The following is a 25,645-nucleotide window of genomic DNA, read 5'->3' as shown; positions in this document are numbered from 1 at the left end:
AAGGAACAATTCTTTCATCAAAAACTGATTTAAAATAATTTAAGACAAAGCTTTACATTTTTATTTAAAAAGGTAGGTTTTATGGCCGCACAAAAAGTTCGACCACTCTTAAGCAAAAATCCAACTTTTCCTTGAGCTCATCATAATTAGAAAGAAGGGAATGTTCAGTACTTTATCTTTTAAAGCACTTTCACTTCTTGCAATAAAGCTGGATTGCTGCATGTTTTATTATTGAAACATAAATTATGACCAGCAATCACATTTCAAGTCTTTTTCTTTAAAAAAACACTGCAAATACATTAGAATCTAAATTTATTAGCACATCAAACAAGTTTTTCAAAAATGTGCTTTTAATATTGCGATCTTTAAATATCAGCTTTGGTTGGATTTGATCTTATCTGGTAGCTCTGCACTCGTATTTTGAAAGTTAGATGAAACTGGTGCTTTGAAAAAGCTGACATGGCGAAAAGAAAGAAAGAAAAATAAAAATATTTGACTTTTTTTTCCCTTAACCCAGAAGGAAGTTTAATACTGTGGAGTCAGAGATAAAGCCGTAAAAATACATTCTCAAGCACAATTATTTAAACAAAATTCTGGTTCGTTGAGAACTAACGTCAGTCAAAATCAGTTTAGAACAACTGTCACAGATTTCTTTTCACATATTTAACAGTAGTATATTTCTCTAATTTAAAAAAGGGGAAATTAAAACTTAGCTTTTTACCAAACTCAGTCTTAAAAAACAATTTAAAAAAAAAACATTTCAAAGTTCTACATCTTAGAAGTTCCCCTTCTCCAGGTGGGAAAACAACAATAAAAATCTATATGAACATTGTTAGAGAAACAAAACTTTTTTCACCTTAAAAACAACCACAGAAAATGCTCATGAACACTCCTCTTTCTTCCAAATGATGACCATATTCTTGTCACTCAGGGCGACCATGTAAGTGAGCTCAGGATCCATCGCCACGCTGTTAATGGAGGGGCCCTCCAAAGAGCCCAGGCCCTTCCTTCTTGGGGCCGGCCACTCCAACACCTGCAATGAAAGCCGGAAATACATCAATCTTGGGAGGATATTTAGCTTAATCAAAATAATTTGCTTACAAATAGAACCACAAGCCAAGAAAGCCGAAAAATATTCACTGTTTTTTATTTTTTTCATCCATCGTATTTTAGTTTTGTCCTTTATTTTAACATAAAAGTCTGTTTATGCAGAAACACTTGGAAAATGGAAATGAAAACAATGTATTCTCTCTTTAAATAAAAGTTACTTTCAACACAAATTCTCACATGTTCTTTAGTATTTTAGGTTAGTGGGTAAATTTGACCCTAAACATAAGAGGTGTCTTATTTTAATTTATCAAAATAATGCCATCATAAAGAAAATGTAAAATAAAAAGTTGCATATATAATAATTGCTATTGTTTAAACGAGTCTCTTTGAACAATGATATGTGAATAGTAAGTATAATGGTTAACAAAGGATGTAATAACAAATATAAAGAACATTTTTGGTGACTTTTTTGGTTTCTGACACTTTTGTGTAGTTAATTGTAATTCGGGTCAAATTGACCCAAGAACATCAGTGTTACTCTTCAGAAACTAAGAAAAGGAGGGTTAAGTCCATCTCCTGTATGTTATGTTTCCTCTTTTGTATATATTTTTTTGTCAATTTCTTCTTTTAAGAAATCACTAAATGATTAATAAATCAAACATAAAAATAATATATCAGTTACAAAATATATTCTATAAAAGTTACTTTCAATAGAAATACTCATGTCATGCTTATAATACGGTAATTTTAAGTTAGCAGATCAAGTTGACCCTTTAATTTCTAAACAACACTGTTAGTAAAATCTAAATATATATGATTTTACAAAATCAACTGCATGTAAACTATTGTAATTACCATGTAAGCATTTTCAGTGTACATAAATATTTTTTAAAATGTTTTGTAAACAAAAACAAACAAAGGAATTATTTATATTGAACAGTAAAGAACATCATCGAACTAAATATTGTTTGAAATGGTTAGCATTGGAGTTCATGATGAGACATGAACAAAGTTTTTTAGCGAATTTTGGATGTCTTTGTGAAGTTAAATGTGCCTCGGGTCAAATTGACCCGCAAACATCAGTGCCGTTTCACAGAAACAAACATAAAAGGAGGGTTGAAGTGCATCTTCTGGCTCGTCAGAACTATTCTTAGTTGATCGGGATCAAGTCTGAAAGAAAAAGTCAGTCTTTCAAACTATAAATATACACTTATAATGATGAAATCTTTCATGAACCTTTGCTTGTAAAACCCTTTTGGCTCCTGTTAACAGCATCAGCGGGAAATGACAGATTTTCTCTATCACACACATTTTCGGTGGGACTTTCATACAAAATTAAACCGTTCAAACTGTGCATTTCCTTGTTTGCAACTTCCTGTGCAAACAGAAAGAAGTCACCTCACATTTCAAGAGCATCTGAAATATTAGTACATTTTAGATGCCTAAAAAAGGTCAAAGCAAGTGGAGCAACAGCCATTGCAAAGGCTTCCACAGTGGTTCTGATCAAGCTGTGCTGCAGGAATAAATAGATTTATCAACAACATAAAAGCATTTTTCTTTGTTAAGGCAGGATAAACGCAAGCCTCTTGCTAGCTTGACTTTTTTGTACCTTTATTCAGTCGTGTGTGGGATCGTACCACAATTAAAAAGAAATCCCTGTGAGCATTTGGCCACAGTTCTTCCAGAAGAGACTCAGAAATAGTAGTAAATCTAACCATATAGCTAAACTGAAATACTTTCTGTGAACGTATTTAGTTTAATAACATGATAAAACAATCAAATGTAAAATATTATTAGTTGGGTTGGCTTTACAGCTTAAAAATGTCATGTTTTATCCTCTGTTGCATAAAAACATGATCCCAGCTAAACAGAGGACACTGTCCAGATGTTAGGAATGGATTCTGGTCACTGTTTGGATTTTCTTTTAGCTTTGTTTAGAGCGCCGCTGTTTATAACCAGACTATTTCCACCATCTGGGAGCTTTCAAGTCATTTTCATACTCTGCAATCCAACTTAGTGGGGTTTTTTTTATGCTGCAAGCACAAGAGATAATTTTGCAGACAGAAATTTTTACCCACAAAACGAATAATTCATGCATTGGCATACAGGCGAGACACCTACATCAGTAGGCGGGATGGGTTTTCCAGTCTGATAGCCATTTTTCTGGAGGTTGGCAGCGTGGTACGTCCATATCCTGCCTTTCTCATCACCACACACAATGTAACCACGTCCTGAGAAGTGAACACAGGCCAACATTAGACCTTCTGCTGATTATTAGCTTTCTAATAGCTTCTTCTCGTTACAGGTTGCCATGTGTTCAGTATTTAAAGTATTTTGGATATGACAAGACAGGTCGTAACCTACCAGGACAGGTGTTGAGAGCCAGGTAGGGTATGTCGGTTTTGGCCCACTGCAGCTCAGCCACAATCACCGCACACACCTTCCTGCTCTTCCTGTCCGGCCGCTGAGCCACAGTCCTGCTCCAGCTCCACAGGTAGATGCAGCTGTGCATGTAGTTCTTAGAGGCTGGCAGGAGGACGGACGCAACAAAAGCAGAAGTTAAAATCGTCTCCAGAAGTAAAAGAAAAGTATTCGTTTCCTTAAACTTTCAGTTTGGGGGCTTTTCGGGAATTTGAAGGATAAGTTTCCCTTTGAAGCACACGCTTACCTAACAAATAAGTACAACTAACACACTATCGCCATTTTGGAGCCATTATCTTACAACAGTTCCAGAAAAAAAAAACATTCTAAAAGCATTTCTATGACGTTTCCTGAATTTTTTCATTAATAAATTTAACAGGAAAGCATCATATTTGGAGAGGAACACACTGAAATGTGCTGCAATGTCCAGTGATGCTGGACTGCTATCAGAAAAGATGTAACACTTAACCGTCTCCCACCTTCCTGCTTCAGTACCAGATGTACAAAGAAGTTAAAAAAAGGCACAAAAGTGAAGTCTGCTTTGCATCAGAGCAGTAAAACAAGATTAACAAAAATATAAGAGCAAAAATAAAATGTTTTGAAGGACAACAAAAAAAAACATTAACCAAAAAATGTTTTGTGACAGATTCAAGACACACTCGTGAAAATAGTGTTTTTGGTGTATTTTTTACCATTACATACATAAATTTATAATGGAGGACATGGCGTTTGGAAAAGAGCTTATTTGTCATGTAGAAAATGTGCTGGGCGGGTCACGAGCTCCTTGTTCCGCCCCATTCTGATAAATCCACTTGTAAACAACTAGATACATGTACGTATTCATTTTCCTCGTCCGAGCTGGTATCCGGATCAAAACTGTACGACCGGAGAGCTCCAATACTGCTCGCCTTCTTTTTTGCTAGTTAATCTTCGCTTGGAGGGTGTGAGGGGCTGTAAGCTAGCAGGAGAGAGCGTAAACAAAGGGATGATGGGAAATGGCAAATTTCTGACACGGTCCTAGAAAACGACACGATCATAATCGAAAGTTCCAAGTCCTTTAAAAATCACTTCTGTTTCTTGTAACATTTAGGATTGAAAATCCCCTGATTTAAAATTGTTTACTGTCTTTTTTTTTAAAACAAGAACAAAACAAAAAACCCTGAAGGTTATTTCACTAAAAGTTAGAGAAAGAACTGAAATTCAACTTACTTTAGGACACGTTTCATTTTAAATCTTTAAAGTGCTTTTATGGGATCTTAAAGTTTATCAGACAAAGCTTACCAACTAAATCATCATTTAAAAAACTCATGCCGTCCACTGTGTGGTATTCATGATCTTCATCCTCCTTCTCATAAATTGGGAAAGTGATCTCCATGTCCATAGACCTGCTGAGAAACAACAACCATTTTTTTAATTATTTTTTGTTTTATTTTAGGCTTTCTTCTCCACTGAAATGTCCATGAGCAGATGAACATGATAAACAGCACGATGGCTGGACCGCTGCGGTGGGAAAGGGAGAACCTTTTGGTGGTGCTGCTGGTGCCGAGTTGTGTGTTGTAGCAGAACAGGCCGTCTTCACAGGCGACCAGCAGAAGATTGTTGGAGGTGGGAGGGAGGCAGATGTGCAGAGGGGTGGTTCTGCTCTCCAAGGCCAGCAGCTGACTGGAATGAAAACATTTGTTTGTTTTTCCTGTTCGTTTGGTAGTTCACCTTTTCTGTCGCTAAAGCTAAGGGAACACTTGTTGTGGGTTTGTGGGATTTTTTTTAGTTTCTTTGACGTTATGAACTATTATCCGGGCTGGTTAAACGCCTGTTCTAGTTTGCAAACCATTTTGCGTGTTAAAACCCGGTCAGAGTAACCTTTATGCTGCCGCCCTCAAACACTGGACCAGGGCTCTGCAACCTTTACCGCCAAAAAGAGACGCTCGTTTCCAAATTGTGTCATCAAATTGCAAACTGAATTGTCGATTGATAATGAAATATTACTTTGAATTATGGTTGAATAAAACAGTTTCTTAAAGACCATTGGTCAGTAAAAACTGGTTCATAGTCTGGAAGTGGAACCTGGCGATTCTAGCTGTTCAGAAAAATGCACTTTGTATTTTGTGTCCATTACGGCATTCATTTATTACATTTAATATTCAAAATTGAAATATTTGCAATAACGGAACCATAAAAGTGTTATTTTTTTCTATATGTAGAACCTTTTATGTATTTTAATTTGACAGTGGCCTTTCAAAATAAAATCCACCCTGTGTCAAATCAGATCCTCCTGTTGCTGCAGCAGATTTACATTGAAATAAAAAAAAGTCAAGTCAAACTTGGCATTTTCTATAATTACTTTGGTGTAGAATTCATTCTTAAAAGTCTAGATATGTAAATGCAACAATATATTCTAAGGTCTTACTAATAACTAGACACTGTTGTGCAGTAGATAATAAGATTAAGTTAATTTTAGAGATGATGGTAAACCTTGTACCACCGTTTTGATGTTAAAAATGTAAATATAAAGGACAAAATGTAGTTAAATAAAAATAAATTAACCCAGATGACTATGAATAAAAGAGCCACATGTGGCTCTGGAGCCTCAGGTTGCAGAGCCCTTCACCAGACAAATAAAGGGAATAAAAACTGCTTTATGGGGAAGAAATGAAATTCAAGGAGAAAATACAGTGGATCCGATGGAAACTACTGTGTACAAGTGTAGACCCATAAGGAGAAATCAGGACTTACACCACCTTGAAGTTGTACTGACTGTCAATTCCTCCGATATCCCACATCACGATCTTGTTGTCGTACGATCCCGCTGCAGGAGATCACAGTAGACCATCGTAAACGTGACCGATATGAAGAGCTCAGACGCTTATTTTAACCCATTTTAAAACCCCGTAAAGTTTAAGAGATATTTCTAAGACAATCCTACGTTTGTTTAACTTAAGACATTATATTTTTAAAACTCACTGAAGAGGAAGTTTTCCTTTTGCCGGTGGAAGCGGAGGACAGAAAGAGCCTTCCGGCTGGCTCTGAACTCCCCGTACGCCAGGTTGTTTCTGGGATGGATGAGTTTGACCAGTCCTCGCTTCCCGCCGGCAGCCAGAACAGCGCAAGGCTGAGCCGAAGCCTTGGAGCCTCTGGACATCAGCACAGTGGACCAGGCCAGCGAGAAAAACTCCTGTTGAGGGAAAAAAGAAAAACGAGTAGAACGACTTCCAGACAAATGCATTTAAAAATTACCTTTAAGGAAACAAACGCATTTATCCACAGATCCAAAAATCACTTTCCTCTTTACAATAGACACTACTGTGTAGCATCAATCATTATGGAGATAAACTAATACATTTATAAATCAACTGAAATAAGTTTTCAAAAATATCTGATTTGGTTAAATTTAAATCATATTTTTTTTTTTCAGAAACATAGGATTTTTTTCCTCAAAATAAAAGAAGACGATTCATATAAATCTATCATCTGACCTAAATAAGTATTCAAACTAATAAAACTGAATGAAAAATTTGATTTTATTAGAAACAAGAAAATAAAAAATAAAATGACTCATGCAGGGAGTCCTGCATACGTTTCTACAGAGATGTGTGGATCTATTTACATTTTATAGCAATTTACCAGTCAAACCTTTAAATATGGGAACTGAGACAAAACAATAATAAACTGTATTTTCTAGAATGAACAAAAATGAGTAATAATTATCTTTTTATACTGCCCCCTAGTGTTTGAAGTCATGTACTAGCAAAAGTAAGAAAAGGTTCTCACAAGTGATGGAATCTGCAGAATTAATCAAAAACAATACCTTTTCATTGAATATCAGTTTACTGAATTTAACATCAAAGGCTGACAATAGAATAGCATTAAACTGTTGACCCCACTAAAGGGAAATTACAAAAATAAAAGCTTTAATTTGTTTCCTTCTCGTATGTGAAATGATCGATGTCATTTCTACTCTTCTCTGATCTGATGAATAAAAAGTTAGATCATTAAAATTAATAATAATAATAATAAATCAACCAGATTAATAATTGTTGAAAAACATTAATTACATCGACAAAAAGTTGTGAATGTGTTGATTCAGACATATGGGAAAAGACTTAAAGTTGTATTTGTGAAGTCACATTTGACCTCCTTTGGGTTAATACTAACCAGAAAAATCTATTTCTACTTTTAAATAAATTTCTGTACTTTCATAAGACTTTATTCAAAATTAAATTAATTTAATATAATCCTATTGTGAACATTTGAAGCAAATAGAACATGTTCTACAGGTTCTAACGCTTTAGTCAAAACCAGAATAAACTGGAACCAACCTCCCCGGGAACTTTATATTTTTTCATCACCATTCCCGTCTCACAGTCGATCACGCAGACAGAGTCTCCTCCACAGGTCGCCACCAAGCGGCTTCCTCCTCCAGAGTCTGTCGACCCAAGATGCCGAGTTTTATTCAGGAAGCAGCAGGTTAACAGCAGATGCTGCACATCTGTGATAAAAGACGTGGAGATGAGCATCCGTACCAGAGGAATCCAGCGCTGGGTGGAAGGCGCAGGCCCACAGCTGGGTGGTGAAGTCCTCAGAGCTGTCCTGCTTGCTGTGACACTGGAGAACGTGGAGCGGCTTTAGAGACACGGGCTGCTGGTGGGTAGAAAATAAAAAAAACTTTATCGACAAATGAAGAGTAAAACGAGAGGCACGCATGGAAAGGTTTTACATGTGTGAGAATTCTGGAGATTTTCCTGATGGCTGTGCTTGAAGGTGAAGGCCAAAAAAAAAAAAACGTCTGACGAGATCTTAGCACCCGTTTAAATGCTGGTTACACTTTCATAAATATGATAACATAGAGGCAAGTCCTGATCAGGTTTTTCAGCCCTGATCTGATTCAGAGTGTCTGACAATCCTGAGTCCTGATTCGATAATTTGATACTGTAACACATTACAAAAAAAAACAACAAATTTAATAAACAGATCCCAGTTGTCTCCCATTCTTATTTTATTCTTTTACCATTTAACACAAATACAGAACTTCTGTGTTCCACAATCAGGCAAAAATAACAATCAAACAACTAGTCAAAAAAGTTAACTATTAACTCGTAAAAATAGGTAATAATCAGTTGTGGTGACTTTAACTTTAGTATCTTGGAAACTATTGAACATTTCTGATCATACGTGGTTCATATCTTCATTAAAAGTTCCCGAAGAATAAAAAGAATAGGATAAATATGAATATAAGTATTCATGACTAGCTCATATAAATGTAAACATTTATTTGTTTTGAGATATTGTGAACTTTTACCTAAGGTTTCCACTTTGTAGACGGTCCCTTGGCATCTGTCTCACTGATATCCCTCAGTTTAATTCTCGTTAAAAATAAAAGCAACAATTTTTTTTTTAAGAAATGCCTTTGTAGGTTGTTGTTTGAGTTAAGACAAACCAACAGGGACACTGGCCGTCAGCTTGAGAGTTATTGAGCCCAGCCAGAAGTCCAAATCTGGGAGCATCTTGACAACTTTACCGCCTTCCTCCTCAAACTAGTGTCGTATTCTGCTGCGCTTTACGACAGTATAATGTTGTTGTGATCCGTTCATCATACGCAGACTTCTGGTAGAGTATTTATTTGTAATAATACGTTTGAAATAATCAGCACTGATTATAATGAGACAAATATCCAATCCAGAATCGGAATACAACTTCCCATTCCGATTGATCCGGTGATCCAGTAACATACTGAACCCTAATATTGCTGTATAGTTTTCCTACAACTTTAAAAACATTTTTCAGACTTTACCTGCATTCTGCTGGACGTCTTGAACAAGGGCATCGTGTAACAATCTTTCTCCAGATGTGAGGCCCTGCCGTCTTGTTTCCCTGAGCGTTCCTTCGGTTTAGCTTCATTTGCTTTGCTTTGATGCGTCTTAGGTTTTGCCCTGGGGGCGTCTTTCCCGCCTCTGGTGGGAGTCGATGAGGATCCATTCGTCTTGGCCGAGCAGCTACTGGTCTGGGGCTGAGTCTGAAGTCTGAGGCGCAGACTGGATTTGCGAGGACTATCTCCTGCAGGAGAGTCCGGAGGATCGGGGCGGAGCCTCTTGCGGGGCGACAGTCGAACGCCGATGTCCATATCTGGCTGAGGTTGTTTCCTCTTACAAGGTGTTACAACAACCTGGAACAGACACATGTCTAAGTGTGAGACATTTACTCTGACATGTCAGTATTTGTCCAACCCACAAATCAACTATATTTCTTGGTCAAAACGTTCAACGTAAAAAACATGCACGTCTTACTTCTTTGTCTTTGGCGTCTGTTGACTCTTTGCTTTCTGAATCTTCCTTTGGTTCTGTTAGTGAGTGCAGATACTCTATAGCCAATATTCCCACCTTAAAATAGAAAGGATGTTTATACGAAATAAAACACAAAAAAAAAAATTTACTTCTGAGAAAGTCAAACTTACCCTCCACCTGGTAAACTCACTGACAGAACTGGGCCCATATTTAACCTGTTTACAGGCAGCGCTCACAAACTTGGTCTCCAAGTCCGACAGCTTGTCTGCAGTAACGGGGTCTGGTAGACTGAAGTTCTTCTCCCAAACGGCAGCGATCTAACATCAAACAATAAATCCCATGAAGGAAAACTGGCTAAATCTCAGGATTCAGGGTTCTTTATTGTCATTTCACCACAGGGATAAAACAAAAGTTATGTCTCTGGTCAGCTGGTTACCGTGAGATTAAGACAGGAAGTAAGAGACGTATCAATATGATATATTAGGATTCCTATGAAGCATTGCACAGAAATCCAGCACAGAAGAGAACATATCACAAAGCACTGCTTTTCAAGTTCTCTCAGATCTACTACATTTGCAATAGAGACCATTTTCTTTCAAATTTAAGAAACTAACTGATCACACAACAGGAAGCCAAAACATCTACAAACCTTGCAGTCATACTCCAATCGTCTATTTTCAAAGCATTCTTCACAGTTTTTTTAATTACCATTATGGCGTTTTTATCCAAAATCCAAAAATCTGTGTAGCAGGTGCTCATTCTCTGAGTTGTGGGTGGGACTGTTAGCACGGAGTGACTCCGCGCCTTCCCATTGGTGAGAGCTCTCTGTTAACATGCTCTCCGTCTAGCTCACAGCCCCTCACACCCCCAACCTGACGTTAACGGTGCAACAAAAAATGGCGCACGATATTGGAGCTATCCAGCCGTACAGCTTTGATCCAGATTCCAGCTCAGACAGGAAAATAAAGATGTACATGGATCTATTTGACTGCAAGTTGATGAATCAGAATGGAGCAGAGCAGGCAGCCTGCCAACTCTAGCCTCTACAAAACAAATATGACGTTTTCTAAATGGCATTTTTTTTGTCTGCTCCTGATTCACAACAATTTAAATAAAGAAATACTCAGAAATTCTATTTTGAACTTCATTTTCTTAACATATGTACTCCGTCATAACAAAAAAAATGACACAAGATCGAGTTTAAAAACACCAAAAACACAAATTTTAACTGAAGTTAAGTCTTTCAAAAAAGGCAGTTTCTTACCCTGGTCCTCAGGTTGTCGCTGTAGACGAATCGTAAATGATTGGCGGTTGTGCTGACGTCTTTGCCATTGAAAATCCTCAAGTTAGGCAGCAACACCATCAGCTTATAATTATCACTCACCTGCAACATAGATAACATTCAACTTCATGTCTATAAAACAAAAAGAGTGGAATTAAATACCTTTACTTTGTTAATTGCTTTAAATCCTTTTTTTAATATAATTTATGTGCCTGTGTGACATTACTGCCATTTGTTGTTCTGTGTGAAACCTTCTCTGTAAAACAGCAGAGGGGGAACAGCACTCACTGTGATGTAGAGGTTGTCATCCATCTTAAGCTCTTCCAAAGTGCTCAGAGACTCCAAGGTGGTGACATCTTCCATCTGGTTGTCGCTGAGGTCCAGGAAGAAAAGCACAGGAAGCTTCAGGTTCTTGGGGAACTTCTGCAGTCTGTTTCCAGACAGGTCCAGCCTCTCCAGAGACTGCAGACGGGACAGGAGCTTAACAGGCAGGTCCTGAAGCTGAAGACCCAGCTTAGACAGACTAAAGAACAGAGCAAAGTCAGTTCCTTACACCATACAATGTTAAATACAATGCTGTCCTCGGTTTTTTTTTTTTTTTTAAATCCTGCAATTAAAAACAATTCTATTGTAATTATGATGGCTCTACACCAGGGGTGCCCAAATCCAGGCCTCGAAGGCCGGTGTCCCGGTGTTTTCCAACCATCCTGCCATTGACGTTCCTTATTGGCTGAACATACCGGTACACGAATCAGGTAATCGACAGCAGATGAGGCAGGGTTTCTTGAAAACTAGCCTGGATTTGGACACCCCTGCTCTACACAGAATGGTTTTATTCCTAAAGAGTTTTAAATACATTCTTTGCTGCATGTCCAAGTAACTATCAGTAGTTTACTACCAAGCAAAACAAAAACACAACTACAACAGTGTAGTTGTACAAGAGCTGCACGTGTTCCTACTTTAGTGTCTTGACTTGCTCCAGTTTGTTGGTTTTTGGGGTTCCTTTCTCCAGTAAAAGTTTCTCTGTTATCTTCTCCATTGTTCGACTGCAGATACAATTCAGGAAAGGATTGACTGAATGAATGACAATACACTTTAGTTTAATCTGCACAACCAGTTAAAACAACAGAATTGAAACATATAAAGACCGAGAAACTAAGTTTCTCAAAATAGACATGACCTGATCCTGCCCAACAGTAAGAAAACACTTAGAAGGTAAACTTATGTTATAGCTGCATCTTCTGTGATGTGTCATATTGACTAAATAACGTCCTTATACTACCTCTGCAATCACTTGCAGTGGGGTGTAATGTGCTTCTTTGTTCTGCTTTGATTCAACAAATTAAATGTTAGGTTTGTAAATCTAGGTGAATGTTGTCTTACTACTTTATTTACATTTTCTGCCAAATGATGGGTCCCTCAGAGGTTTGGTTGGGTGATAATCTATAAAATTAACTAAATTAAAGTGAACACAAAGCTTATTTGAACACCACAGCCAAAAAGAGATGATGTGTTGCCACTCAAACATGTTTTAAACTAACAAAACAAAAGGTTAAAGACGTTTTATAAGTAAATTGAGCAAAACTATTTTAGCAAATCATTTTTTCCCACCTTTATTCATAAATTGACAAACATACATTAAAGCGGTAAGCACAAAACAAGAACAAAACGAGCAAAAGGGAATTAGGCACATTTTTTTTATAATAATAATAAATTTTATTTAGAATGCGCTTTATATTTTGGGTAAAATCTCAAAGCGCTACAATGAAGGCAGGATTTACAATGGTTTAAGATAAGAACAAAGTAAGACAAAAAAACAACAACAATAAAAGTACTAAAAAGCATTATTTTATTAAGATATACTTCACAATCATCATGAATAGCTTTGAGTTTAGAACTTTTGGAAATTTCGATGCATTATTTAATTATAACAAGGAAAAGTGACTGTGCAAAACGTTACATTAAGGATTGTATTTTTAGCTAAACTTATGTGATACTAAATAATGTACGTAATCTTAGTTACAAAAGATATTTTAGCCACGTTGACGGTCAAGTTGACGTTGTTGTTTGGACGCATTTTCTGGGTTTTAAAATATTTGAAGTAAATCTAACGAAAGATCGATTAAAACATTGTTGAATCTACGAATATACTCAGTTCATTAATTTGCAATTACAAGCTCGTAAAATTTGGACATAAAAAAAACTCACCAACCAAGGATACACGAACACAAACGCGACACTAAAAATTTCGCGGGGAAAATGTCTACTTCCGGGGGAAAATGTTTATATCCGGTGTGTGCTGTTTTATATACCCTGAGCTTTGACTCATAGGCAAAATAGCTTCAAAGTGAATTTGATTGTGGATAATGATAATAAAGTTAGTGAAATATGAATGTACTTATTTTGTGTGCTGCTAAAAAATTAAATGTTTACAGATAAGGTTTCTAAATCTAACTATTTTATAATTATATCCTGCGCCTCTACCTTTCAACCATACAAGCATATACCTTTAACCCACAAGACGTTAGTTCCGGTTGGCTCAGAATGATGGCTCCGGACGGCAGCGACGGTGTTTCTCAATGCGGATGTAAAGGGATCCGGCTGTGTCTTTTGTGCGAAAATCGCAAAGAAAAAGAGGGGACAAAAGATCCAAAGGTATCTGTATTTAACTAAAACTAACAATTAATTGTATTTGAACCCCCTGCATTTACCTGTTTGCGCTTCTTTCAAATGTACGGAGGTCCTCGCTGGACAAAATACATGATCTCAAAGCATCAATATGCTAGGTGAATACTTTATTTACCATGAAATTTTTAAGTTACAATTTGTTTGCTTTTGTCAGTCGTTCCGATTCATACCAATATTTTTCCCACTTGTGTGACTAAACAACAAAAAGCTAAAACAGTTATTCACGATTTCTTACGAACTTATACGAAGAAGAGTGTAGAATAACCTGACTAGTTTCTCACATTAACTTAAGTTGTTGTTTTTTTTTTAAGACTTTATTTTTTGTTGTTGAGTGTTTCTTGTTAATAATCCACAAACCTAAAACAGAATAACTTTAAACATAACAGCACATAGAACAATACACTTCACTTTGGGCGATCTAAAAAAAACACCACATTTTTAATATTTTTGTTTAAAAGCAAAATGTAATTTTCTAACATATTTGCTAAAAGAAAGAGCACATTATCTGAAGTATGTGAATGAAACTGCCTCAGTTTCCTACAAAGAGGCTAAAAGTGAAGTAATAATTTATATAAATAGACATTTGTTTACTGTTGTCTTTTTTTTAGGCGGCGCATCATTTCATCTACAATCCTGAGACAAAGCTTGCTGTCTGCAAAGATGCAGGGAGTGCATCCTTCTCGTTTCCTGGTATCTTCCTATGGGACGACTTTATATCTGAAGAGGAAGAGAAGCAGCTGATTAACTCAATGGACCAGGATGCCTGGAACCCATCCCAGTCTGGTCGAAGGAAACAGGTAATGCTCTCCCAGTCAGATTAAAAAGGTTTACATTTTTTCTTCTGAAAAGACATGATGAGAGATTTACATTGAAATTAAGTACATTGATTTATAATTTAACCATTTTTCTCATTTTGGTTGCAGGATTTTGGTCCAAAGGTGAACTTTAAAAAAAGAAAAGTGCGTGTGGGTGGCTTCAGTGGACTCCCTAGTTTGAGCAAAGAACTCGTACTACGGATGCAGCAAGAGCCATGCCTGTCTGGCTTTCAGCCAGTGGAGCAGTGCAACCTGGACTACAACCCTCAGAGGGGCTCAGCCATAGACCCGCACTTTGATGACTCCTGGCTTTGGGGGGAGCGACTCGTCACCATCAACATGCTATCAGACACCACACTCACCATGTCGCTTGAGCAGGGTCTGCCAGAGCTGGGACTGTCAGAGGAAATTCATGTGGCCGTTCGCCTTCCACGCAGATGTTTAGTCGTGGTTTACGGCGAAGCGAGGCATCGATGGAAGCACGCCATTCGCAGGCAAGATATTCACAAGCGCCGGGTGTGCAGCACCTACAGGGAGTTGTCTGCAGAGTTTCTGCCGGGCGGGCAGCAGGCAGAGCTTGGAGCTCAGCTGCTCAAAATTGCATTGGACTTTAAAGGAATTCCAATATAACTTTTTGGATAAGTGCAGAGATAGCTGGAATGACAAAATTTAAGATACATTCTTCACTTTTGTTGAGTTTTAAATAAGGAAAGCCTTGAAAACTTTTTTCAGTCGTCTGTACTTTAGCAATTGTGCAGTTAAACTTTGACTGTAATTTGATGTTCAAAATAAATCATTTTTATTTAACAAGAGAAGCTGACATTTGGCAGTTATTTTTATAGTGGTGTGAGAAAAATAAAGGAGAACATTCTTTTCTTATGAATTGGGAAGAGGTAAAGAATGACTGACTATTACTTTGCAGTTTTCTGTTGTGTTTATCATATATGCCCAACAGAGGGAGCCAAATACAAAATATTATTTTACAGTACCAATAGTTCTTTTTTTTTGCTATAGAAACATAAAATGCATTTTATATTCAGATTTTGCTGTTATGTAGTTTTATTCATGTTCTTTTAAGTTTTATTCATGTTGTTCTTCAAAATGGGAATGTTTCACAGTAAAAGCATGGATAAGTATTTTCAAAGTACTACAAACATAAATAATTGTAGAACATCTTACTAAATTTGTTAAATTTGATGATTTTTGACAGATTTTTTGTATTAAGTGAACTAAAAATAAAACCTTAAAGGTTAAAAAAACCCAAATTTATTTTAATGAATGTTAAACTTGTTTGTTTGATAAGTCCTTTCATATTAGTATGATTTTTACAGAATAAAAATGTTTTCTGACCTGACAGATACCTTGATGTATTCTGCAAAATAATTTTTTAAAAATTGTTTTTTTGTTAAAAATAAAATACTTTAGCAGTATGAAAAATGTTATGATTGGGGGTGGTTCATTTAGGCAATAAAAAAAGACAAAAGGTAGAAAAGGAATCCATATCTAAACATAGACACATCAAACTTAGGATATTTATATACACACATGCTTACATATACATATATCTATACTTACACACATGCATTTCTACAAAAATGTTCACCCTCAAACACACGCAAATGATGTCTTTTTCATCACTCTTAATTATAAATAGACATCATTGCACTTGTGCATACTCTACATGATTAAGAAGCCATTAAATATTGATATGACATTTGTGTTCACAGTTTAAAGATGTGAAGGTAACAATTCATAAAGTCTAAAATAAAATGTATGAAGTAAAACTCAACATTTAGGCTTAATAAAATGAACAATAATGGTCCGTAAATACATACATACTACTTTGATGGAATCAGCGTGGATCAATGAGTTTAAATCATTTAAATACATTTCAAAATGAGAACTTTTTATAGATTATTTTTCCTTCTTATTTTTTTTTTTTTGGATGGGGGGGCACCAATAATTTTATAGTCATAAACAGGAAATTTAATTAAAGTTATTCATTGACTTAGGAAATAAAAGGTTTTTTTTGCTGTGTGTTTTTTTATAAAAATCTAAAAACAAACTTCCTAAAATGAAATGTGTAGATTATTTTGCAGAAAAACTGAAAATGTTATGACAAAACGTTTTTCTTTGCAAGCATAAGTGTGTTGTGGTTTCATTTGATAGTTTTTGTAAGGGGGGGGGGGGGGTACAAATAAACAATCAAGAAAACCTTATTTATTAAAAGAAGTACAGAAAAAATTGTGTGTGTTTTTTGCGTTTGCATTATCGTCGAGCCAAGCTTTATTTTGAAGGTCCGGCCGGACATCCGTGTTTACTTTAGCTCCTGGCTCGCTGTTGGTCGAAGCTGCAACTCAACCTGTTTGTTCATCGCTCTGTGTGGCTTATTAACACCCGACTCATATCTCAGAGTGATTTTACTCGCCGTCGCCAGGAGGAGACAGGTCACATATGGCGTTTTTGACAGCAAATACAGCAACATAACGAGTATGTCGCCAGCTCGATTCTCGCCCGGGAATTAAAATAGTATCTTGTGGAGTGGAGTAGCTTGTTAGCTAGTAGCAACATCGCGTACAGTTTTACACACAGCCGTTTTTGTTCTCCCTGGGCTTGGACAGCCTCTGCATGACGAATTGTCGTCAGCCAGGGCGTTAGGACAGCGGGGTTTTTGTTGGATAACGTGTCGAGAAGAGCTCCCACAGTTGTCCACTCCGGCCCCGGGGCTAACCCCCCTCCCCGGTCATCGAGCAAATTAATGGCCGGAAATCCGAGGAGGGGCGCCGGTCTCATCGGTCTGATGAAGGACGCCTTTCAGCCTCACCAGCAGCCTCTTCAGCCTCACCAACCCGCGGTGGTCGATAAGAAAATGGTGGAGAAATGCTGGAAACTCATGGATAAGGTAAATACTGACGTTTTGCCTAACAAATGTCTACCTGTGTTTTGACTCCTGGCCTCACTCTCTGCTTTTATATTTGGATCCTGGCTGTACTTACTTAGTTTGTGACACCCATTAATAGTCCTTGAGGAAACTTTCCAATTGCTTTGGTGAAAAATGGGTCACTTCTAGGAATCCACTTTTTTATATATTCGATCTAAAATAAGGACAGGCCTTTATTAGAAAAGGTTTCACTTTATTCATTCCTGCCACTGCAGTTTATCTCTGCAGAAACTGAGACAAGACAGGAAAGAGGAGAGAGATGGGGAGACAAGACTTCACTAGATATTAATGCAGCAGGGCTGAAGGAAGATGAGAGAGCTTTAGATAAGACAAGACTTTGGTATGCGGGTGCTGTGCTTCCTCAGTTACACCTACAAAAAACTCACTTTATAGCCCTGCCTGAATCCTCTTCATGTTACGGGTTTAAACGATTTCACTCCTCAGTCATATGTCAGCTAACTGGGGTATTTAAAGGAATTGTGCCAAATAATTTAAGCAGAAAAAGGCTCAACATTAACAGAACAAAATAAGGCATTTGATCTCATGATGCAAAACTGCACTAGTCGAGATTTACATTCATTTTTTTGGTCATTTTTATTGGCATTCTTTTGTAAAAATCCACAATCTCTGATTGGTGCCGCTTATTTAAAGACCCACTTCAATGAAAATTTTTAACATGTTCCTTGTGGCACTTTTCTAATGATGGGTGGGCATTTCGGAGTATTTCCTTATTCAAATCGTTGTAAATTAGGAGCAGACTGAAAAAAAAAGCCATTTGAAAAAGATTGTAGTCGTCAAACTGCAATCGGCAGACCACTCCGCTCCATCCCGATGAATCCACTTGCTTCTTCATTTTCTTCGTCTGAGCTGGCATCTGGATTGAAACTGTACGGCTGGATAGCTCAAATTTTGCTTGCACCTGTGAAGTTAGGTTGGGGTTGTGAGGGAATGTAAGCTAGCGGGAGAGAGTGTAAATAAAGGCATGATGGGAAATGAGTGAAGGCTTACTCCACGCCAAAAGTGGCATGAACTCGGAGGTGAATTTCTAATAAACTAGTGTAATCATAATTCAAGTACCACTGGGGCCGCTTTTAAGATAGCATTCCCACTGAGGTTATTGGAGTGGGATTTGAATGTTACGAAAAAACTTAAATAGTACAAGAAATGATTTGCAGATCAAGTTTAGACTCGTGTCTGTCAAAACATGTACCCTAAATACAAATGCACGAGAATCAGAATTTCCTTCACTGCCATACTATTCACAACTGCAATATGATGCTCCTACGGTGTTTAACAGAATATATAAAAGTCAGGATTACAAATAAAAACCCAGTTTGTTGTTTTTATCTGTTTTTATCCTCATCAATTGATACATTTAAACAGATATTCAAATATGTTTTCAAACCAGTTTTTTACCTCATGGTGTTTGTTTGCTGTTCTTAATGGAATTCTTCCTTATGAGACCTTTAATGTCAGCTGACTGAAGAATAACTCTTCTAGTGTTGAACTTCCTGAACGTTTATGGTTGTAACAACTGGTTTGTTGGTGACTTTATGGGGAAAAAACTCAGAAACGGTAAGGAAGTTTTAACATAACTTTAAGCATTTTTTTGCCATTGATTGTTTGAATGCACAAATGTAAAGAGATTAACTTTAAGCATCATTACATTGTTTTGATCCCAACTTTCCGATTTAGTCGTCATAACCAAAAACACGAACGTCCAAAACGTTGACATTTTGCAACCCCAAAGAAGAAAACTGTTTCAAAAATAAAGGAAAATGCTTGAATAGAGTAGTTTTGTTGAGCTTCTTTTAGCGCTTCAATTAAACTTAAATCTAGAACTTCACACCAGCTTCTAATCCAACTGGAAAACTGTAAATCTGTGAAGGATGTTTAAGCTCCCAGGAGATAGCTGCTGCTTTTATCTCCACCAGGGTTGGGTTTTTTAAATGTCACTGTGGAGCTATCACATGTTTATTCCGCGTAATCACTGTGTTTGCATTTTACCAGAGTCCTTGTGCGTTTGTGCTTCCCATCCAGGTGGTGCGTTTGTGCCAGAATCCCAAGGTGGCGTTGAAGAACAGCCCGCCCTACATTTTGGATCTGCTGCCGGACACGTACCAGCATCTGCGCACCATCCTGTCCAGATACGAGGGGAAAATTGAGATCTTAGGAGAAAATGAGTACTTTCGTGTGTTCATCGATAACTTGACCAACAAAACCAAGCAGACCATGAGTCTGTTTAAAGAAGCAAAGGAGAGGATGTACGAGGAGAACTCACAGCCCAGGTAGGAGCATGATCTGGACTGGAGATGTTTAGCAGGGTTGTGGTGGCGATAGCTTATACCGTGAGGAAGCAGCTGGGTGACTTGTGCTGTTAAGCAGGGAAGTGTTTGGGTGAGCCACAGATGGTCTGAGCTAATTATTGTTTGTCTTGCTTCCAAACTATAGAATAATCCCTTAAGATCATGATCGCATAGTGACACCTAATCTGGTAGCACTGCTTCACTGAACAGAAGCTAAACTGTCTGTCTGCTGTACTTTAAGTTGCATGATCCAAACTTTGAGTTTCACGTTATGACAGAAAACAGCTACTGTACTATTGATTTAAAACGAGTGACGAGCAGAAATCTCTGCATACAATCCCTTTAAAGACCCGCTCCGATGAAAATGGGGTTTTTAACATGTTCTTGTGGGATTTTTCCTGATTGTAGAGGACATATAGGCCTGCAAAATAAATGGCATACTGTGCAATATGCACATCCCAAAGGACGGGGAAAATCGCAATAACTGGTTACTTTAGATGTGCTAAAACGATCTTAAAGCAGCTTGAAGTATTTAGCAAGTCAAATAAATCCATTTATGCATTTGATGTTTTGAATGTTTTTGGTTGCTTTGCTATTTGTTTCATATATCGCAAGTTATATAGTCATCTCAATATTGATCACTAATATCGCATATCGCGAGTTTTCCTTATATTGTGCAGCCCTGAGGACATATATTAAGAAAATCAAGCCAAAACCGCATTTCTGAGTATTTCTTCATTCAATTCACTATCATTCAGAAGCAAAGCAAAAAAGTGCTCATTTGTTACGTAGAAAACACAATGGGGGGCCACAGGCTCCCTGCTCCGCTCCATTCTGATACATCCACTTGCAGACAAATAGATCCGTGTTCGTCTTTGTTTTCCTTGTCTGAGCGTGTATCCGGCTCAAAACTGGATAGCTCCAATAATGCTCACCCTTTTGGTTGCATTAGGTTAGAGGTGTGAGGGGCTGTAAGCTAGTGGGACAAAAACAGAGAGTTCTCAGCAATGGGAAGGGTATTTCTCACCCCCCTCCTATTTTTATTTTTCTTGAGAAGGCAAATCACGTTTAGCTTTAAAAAGTAAAATATACATTGGTTATGCCTTTTCATTTATGTCAGGGATGGGAATTTCAGGAACTATGTCCTAGAAAACGACACAGGGTTTTTCATTTTAGCTAGAAATGACAAAATCACTCCAATCATTTGAGCTATTTTAAAAAGCTTTCCCAGTGCTCTTTTATTATGGGGTTATGCAATTTTTTTCGACAAAAATCAGAAAACCTGCCGTTTCTAGAGCAGTTTCAGGATTGTCTCCGGCTGGCTTACAGCCCCTCACGTCCCCAACCTAACATTACTGGTGAGCAATATTGGAGCTATCCAGTCGTACAGTTTTAAACCAGATGCCAACTCGGATGAGGAAAACAAAGACGTACATGGATTTAGTGGGAAGTTGGGCCCACGCATCATATTTTCCATGTCAAAAATAAGCTATTTTTCAAACGGCATTGTTTTCGTCTGCTGCTGATTCACAATTTGAATAAAGAAATGCAATTTTAAGATTAATTTTTTTTATACATGTCCTACACTACTTTCACTATGTGGGTCTTTAAGTCAGTTATTTTAAAATAGAAGAAAACTTTTTCTATTTTTAAATGCCACTAAAAGATCTTAGAGATTTTGTCTTATTTCCCCAACAAGGTGTTCGACAGTTCCCCAAAGAAAAACACAATAAATAACCATATACGTAAGATTCAAGTCAATAAGGCTGACATCTGGTTTCAGATTTTTATGAGGGATTACATGTTCAGTCAGTTTTTTTTTTTTTTTTGCTTTACACACGTTTTCCACCATGACAAAGGGGAAATGTGTCTTGTGGAAAATGCGGTTGAGTCACATGAACAGACTGAAATTAACGACACAGGTTTAATCGAAGCACCATAACCACGTTGTCTTCCTGTTTTGTTTTTTTTGTTTTTTTTAAGTCATCACTAAGCAGGAGTTCATCCTTCCCTCCCAAACTTACTACCAAGCTATTCCTTTTTTCTATCTTCATCGATAAGTGTTGTCAGCTGCAAGTATCTGTCAGCCGGGGCTATTTTTAAAGAACCGTCTCCTTAACTGAACCATCAAATTTGCTTTCATTCATTTCACTGTGACACTTTGATAAAATCGTGGCCCATTGGGTTACATTTCCTCTTTATGCTTACGGAAACATGACTAACTTTTCTGGCTTTTTTTTTCTTTTCATTTTGCATAAGTAGTAAAAATTTGACTTCAATATTATTAATGTTCCTTTTCTAATCAATTCAATAGCTATTGACTTATTCCGTTTCTTGCCAAATTTTTGCTCAGCTGTACAAATATCTGTGTTGGCTGCTTACATTTGGCTTTATCTGGAGATGAAAAGTAAAATAAATGTAGTTAAAACTAATTTGGTTACTGACAAGGAAACCTAAAACGGAGGCTGATCTTATGGGAAATATTAAAAAGAGCAGCAGTTGTCTTCATAGCGCCATGGTTAACAGGAACTTAAATACCAGAAGATAAAAATCTGATATGTGTATCTGCAACCAGAATGTCTGCAGCTTCTGCATCTCTTCTGTAACTGCTAAACTCATTGAGGTTGAACCCAAATGAGACGGTGTGGTATTCTACAGGGGCAGACTGAGTCGTTTTCCATCATTCTAGAAAAGATTTCCAGAATTTGTTTTTATAAATTTACATCTAAAGAACAGATGTTGTAGAGTTTCATCTTTGAAGTCATAAAGTATTAAAGCTGCTTTTTGAAAGATTTTCTGTATTAAGCTAAATTTAATTCAACATTTTTTGTGTTTCTTTGTAAATAAAGCTGTTTTTATCCACTAACTACTATTTAATAATTGTGAAAATTGTTTAATGAACAGTTTTTAGAACACCTTTGCTTCTGCAAATATTAAATTATTTCAACATCAAGTATCTAAGGATGTGATTGGGTCAGCACATTGTTTTTCTGTTCACCATTCATTAAATGGTTTTTATGCACTTCCAGCTCAGAACCATAAATAAGTAATTAAATATAGATATTATATTTTAGCTAAAATCTGTTATCTTTGATCAGAGATGAGTCTGCACGGACCGCAGACTGATGAAGTCTCAAAACCTCACAGAAACTCTACTATTGCAGAAAAAATAAAAAAAAAGAAATCGCATCACATTAAAATGGAGAAAAACCTAAGATTTTCAGAAGGAAACAAACTAGAAGCAACAACAGTACAAGCTGCAGTAAAAGCAACAGTAGAAGCAGTAGCAGTAGAAGGAGTAGCAGTAGAAAGAGTAGAAGCAGTAGCAGTAGCAGTAGAAGCAGTAGCAGTAGCAGTAGCAGCAGTAGCAGCAGTAGAAGTAGAAGCAGTAGCAGTAGAAGCAGTAGCAGTAGAAAGAGTAGAAGCAGTAGCAGTAGAAGCAGTAGCAGTAGCAGTAGCAGTAGCAGCAGTAGCAGCAGTAGAAGTAGAAGCAGTAGCAGTAGCAGTAGAAGCAGTAGAAGTAGAAGCAGTAGCAGTAGCAGTAGAAGCAGTAGAAGTAGCAGCAGTAGAAGCAGTAGCAGTAGAAGCAGTAGCAGTAGAAGTAGAAGCAGTAGCAGCAGTAGCAGTAGAAGCAGTAGAAGTAGAAGCAGTAGCAGTAGAAGCAGTAGAAGCTGCAGTAAAAGCAACAGTAGAAGCAGTAGCAGTAGAAGGAGTAGCAGTAGAAGCAGTAGCAGTAGAAGCAGTAGCAGCAGCAGTAGAAGCAGCAGCAGTAGAAGCAGTAGAAGCAGCAGCAGTAGAAGCAGTAGCAATAGAAGTAGAAGCAGTAGCAGTAGCAGTAGAAGCAGTAGCAGTAGAAGCAGTAGCAGTAGAAGCAGTAGCAGCAGCAGTAGAAGCAGCAGCAGTAGAAGCAGTAGAAGCAGCAGCAGTAGAAGCAGTAGCAGTAGAAGTAGAAGCAGCAGCAGTAGAAGCAACAGCAGTAGAAGCAGTAGAAGCAGCAGCAGTAGAAGCAGCAGCAGTAGAAGGAGTAGAAGCAGAAGCAGTAGAAGTAGCAGTAGAAGCAGTAGCAGTAGAATCGGTAGCAGTAGAAGTAGCAGTAGAAGCAGTAGCAGTAGAAGCAGTAGAAGCAGCAGCAGTAGAAGCAGCAGCAGTAGAAGCAGCAGCAGCAGCAGTAGAAGCAGCAGCAGTAGAAGCAGCAGCAGCAGCAGTAGAAGCAGCAGCAGTAGAAGGAGTAGAAGCAGTAGCAGTAGAAGGAGTAGCAGTAGAAGCAGTAGCAGTAGAAGCAGCAGCAGTAGAAGCAGTAGCAGCAGCAGTAGAAGCAGCAGCAGTAGAAGCAGCAGCAGTAGAAGCAGTAGCAGTAGAAGCAGTAGCAGTAGAAGCAGTAGAAGCAGCAGCAGTAGAAGCAGTAGCAGTAGAAGCAGTAGCAGTAGAAGCAGCAGCAGTAGAAGCAGCAGCAGTAGAAGCAGCAGCAGTAGAAGCAGCAGCAGTAGAAGCAGCAGCAGTAGAAGCAGCAGCAGTAGAAGCAGTAGCAGCAGCAGTAGAAGCAGCAGCAGTAGAAGCAGCAGCAGTAGAAGCAGTAGCAGTAGAAGCAGTAGCAGTAGAAGCAGTAGAAGCAGCAGTAGAAGCAGCAGCAGTAGAAGCAGCAGCAGTAGAAGCAGTAGCAGTAGAAGCAGTAGCAGTAGAAGCAGCAGCAGTAGAAGCAGTAGCAGTAGAAGCAGCAGCAGTAGAAGCAGTAGCAGTAGAAGCAGTAGCAGTAGAAGCAGCAGCAGTAGAAGCAGTAGAAGCAGCAGTAGAAGCAGTAGCAGTAGGAGTAGAAGCAGTAGCAGTAGAAGCAGTAGCAGTAGAAGCAGCAGCAGTAGAAGCAGTAGCAGCAGCAGTAGAAGCAGCAGCAGTAGAAGCAGCAGCAGTAGAAGCAGTAGCAGTAGAAGCAGCAGCAGTAGAAGCAGTAGCAGTAGAAGCAGCAGCAGTAGAAGCAGCAGCAGTAGAAGCAGCAGCAGTAGAAGCAGTAGCACTGTATAACTTGATCACACAGGCTAAACGTCCAGGTTCCTGATTCACAGGACGATGCCAAACGATCACATCCTCACACTGATCCGAGAAATCATGATCTGCTCTAAATTCACATTTTGTGAAGTAATATTTCAAACTAGATGTTAAATATTTTGCTTTTGGTCTAAATTAATATTTTATTCTTAGATTTCTTTGATAAAAATTTGTTTTAAATCTGTTCAAATACAAGTGGATTGAAAAAACAAAAACACTATTTTCAATAGCTGCAGATTTAAAGAAGATGGAATGCTGGAAAAAAGCTGGGATTTACTAAGATTTACTAAGCTAAACTGGATGAGTTATTTAATAGTTTTTTAAACACTAAGATCCAGTGCCCATGGTGAATTATTACTGTAATAAGTCTGAAGGCTGTCAGCTCACGTTTAGTACTTAAAAATATATTTTTTTTATTCAGTTTAGATTTTTAGTGTGTGACGTTTCCCTCTCTATGCTCTTCTCTTGTCGGGTTTCCTTCCCAGGCGGAACCTCACAAAGCTGTCTCTGATCTTCAGTCACATGCTCGCAGAGCTAAAAGCCATCTTCCCCAATGGGCTATTTCAGGGGGACAACTTCAGGATTACAAAAGCTGATGCAGCTGAATTTTGGAGAAGGTCATTTGGAGACAAGTGAGTTTTACGCAAGCTCTGATAGCTAGCGTCTGACTCTATAAATACATCTGATGTTGCAGACGGGTTCTAAAGACTTGTGCCTTCAGCTCATCTAGAAAATACGTTTAATAATTCTGATTAAATGTTAATAAACTTATTATTTGTTTTTTAATTTAACTTTTAATTTCATGTAGATAAACATGATTGTTT

The 25,645-nt window shown here is 37.7% G+C and overlaps 3 protein-coding genes across 12 annotated transcripts in view; 2 read left to right on the top strand and 1 right to left on the bottom strand.

Moving 5' to 3' along the window:
- Positions 1-497: 497 nt before the first annotated feature.
- On the bottom strand, positions 498-19,617 carry lrwd1 (leucine-rich repeats and WD repeat domain containing 1). Of its 8 annotated transcripts, none has more exons than XM_078930815.1 (16): positions 19,483-19,617; positions 11,991-12,077; positions 11,320-11,554; positions 11,014-11,133; positions 9,920-10,066; positions 9,753-9,845; positions 9,260-9,631; positions 7,992-8,109; positions 7,788-7,894; positions 6,433-6,643; positions 6,205-6,277; positions 4,993-5,133; positions 4,753-4,859; positions 3,415-3,576; positions 3,172-3,281; positions 498-1,033 (listed from the first exon to the last, which is right to left on the bottom strand). In XM_078930815.1, the coding sequence occupies exons 1-16, from the start codon at positions 19,509-19,511 to the stop codon at positions 881-883; spliced, it is 2,265 nt and encodes a 754-aa protein (XP_078786941.1). In that variant the 5' UTR covers positions 19,512-19,617; the 3' UTR covers positions 498-880. The 8 variants fall into 8 exon arrangements, with proteins under 8 accessions (XP_078786941.1, XP_078786942.1, XP_078786943.1 ...); XM_078930816.1 differs by having other exon boundaries at positions 4,753-4,856; XM_078930817.1 differs by having other exon boundaries at positions 7,992-8,106.
- On the top strand, positions 13,552-15,971 carry alkbh4 (alkB homolog 4, lysine demthylase). 2 transcript variants are annotated; one of them, XM_020709128.2, is made up of 4 exons: positions 13,564-13,686; positions 13,772-13,817; positions 14,328-14,516; positions 14,643-15,971. In XM_020709128.2, the coding sequence occupies exons 3-4, from the start codon at positions 14,469-14,471 to the stop codon at positions 15,162-15,164; spliced, it is 570 nt and encodes a 189-aa protein (XP_020564787.1). In that variant the 5' UTR covers positions 13,564-13,686; positions 13,772-13,817; positions 14,328-14,468; the 3' UTR covers positions 15,165-15,971. The 2 variants fall into 2 exon arrangements, with proteins under 2 accessions (XP_004076835.2, XP_020564787.1); XM_004076787.5 differs by lacking the exon at positions 13,772-13,817 and having other exon boundaries at positions 13,552-13,686.
- The window catches only part of LOC101163758 (E3 ubiquitin-protein ligase CBL), a 23,782-nt gene continuing 14,925 nt past the window's right edge, over positions 16,789-25,645 (top strand). For both annotated transcript variants that reach the window (XR_013647455.1, XM_011483913.4), the window contains exons 1-3: positions 16,789-17,436; positions 19,516-19,763; positions 25,307-25,453. Coding sequence is in view for 1 of the 2 variants with exons in the window: in XM_011483913.4 (XP_011482215.1) it covers positions 17,293-17,436; positions 19,516-19,763; positions 25,307-25,453 (539 nt within the window). In the remaining variant the exon portion in view is untranslated. The remainder of the gene's footprint in view (positions 17,437-19,515; positions 19,764-25,306; positions 25,454-25,645) is intronic.

Source organism: Oryzias latipes, chromosome 14 (genome assembly GCF_053564925.1).
Source record: "Oryzias latipes strain Hd-rR chromosome 14, Olatipes_Hd-rR_3.1".
In the NCBI taxonomy this organism is placed as follows: domain Eukaryota; kingdom Metazoa; phylum Chordata; class Actinopteri; order Beloniformes; family Adrianichthyidae; genus Oryzias; species Oryzias latipes.
This window is presented reverse-complemented; position numbering and strand designations above follow the sequence as displayed.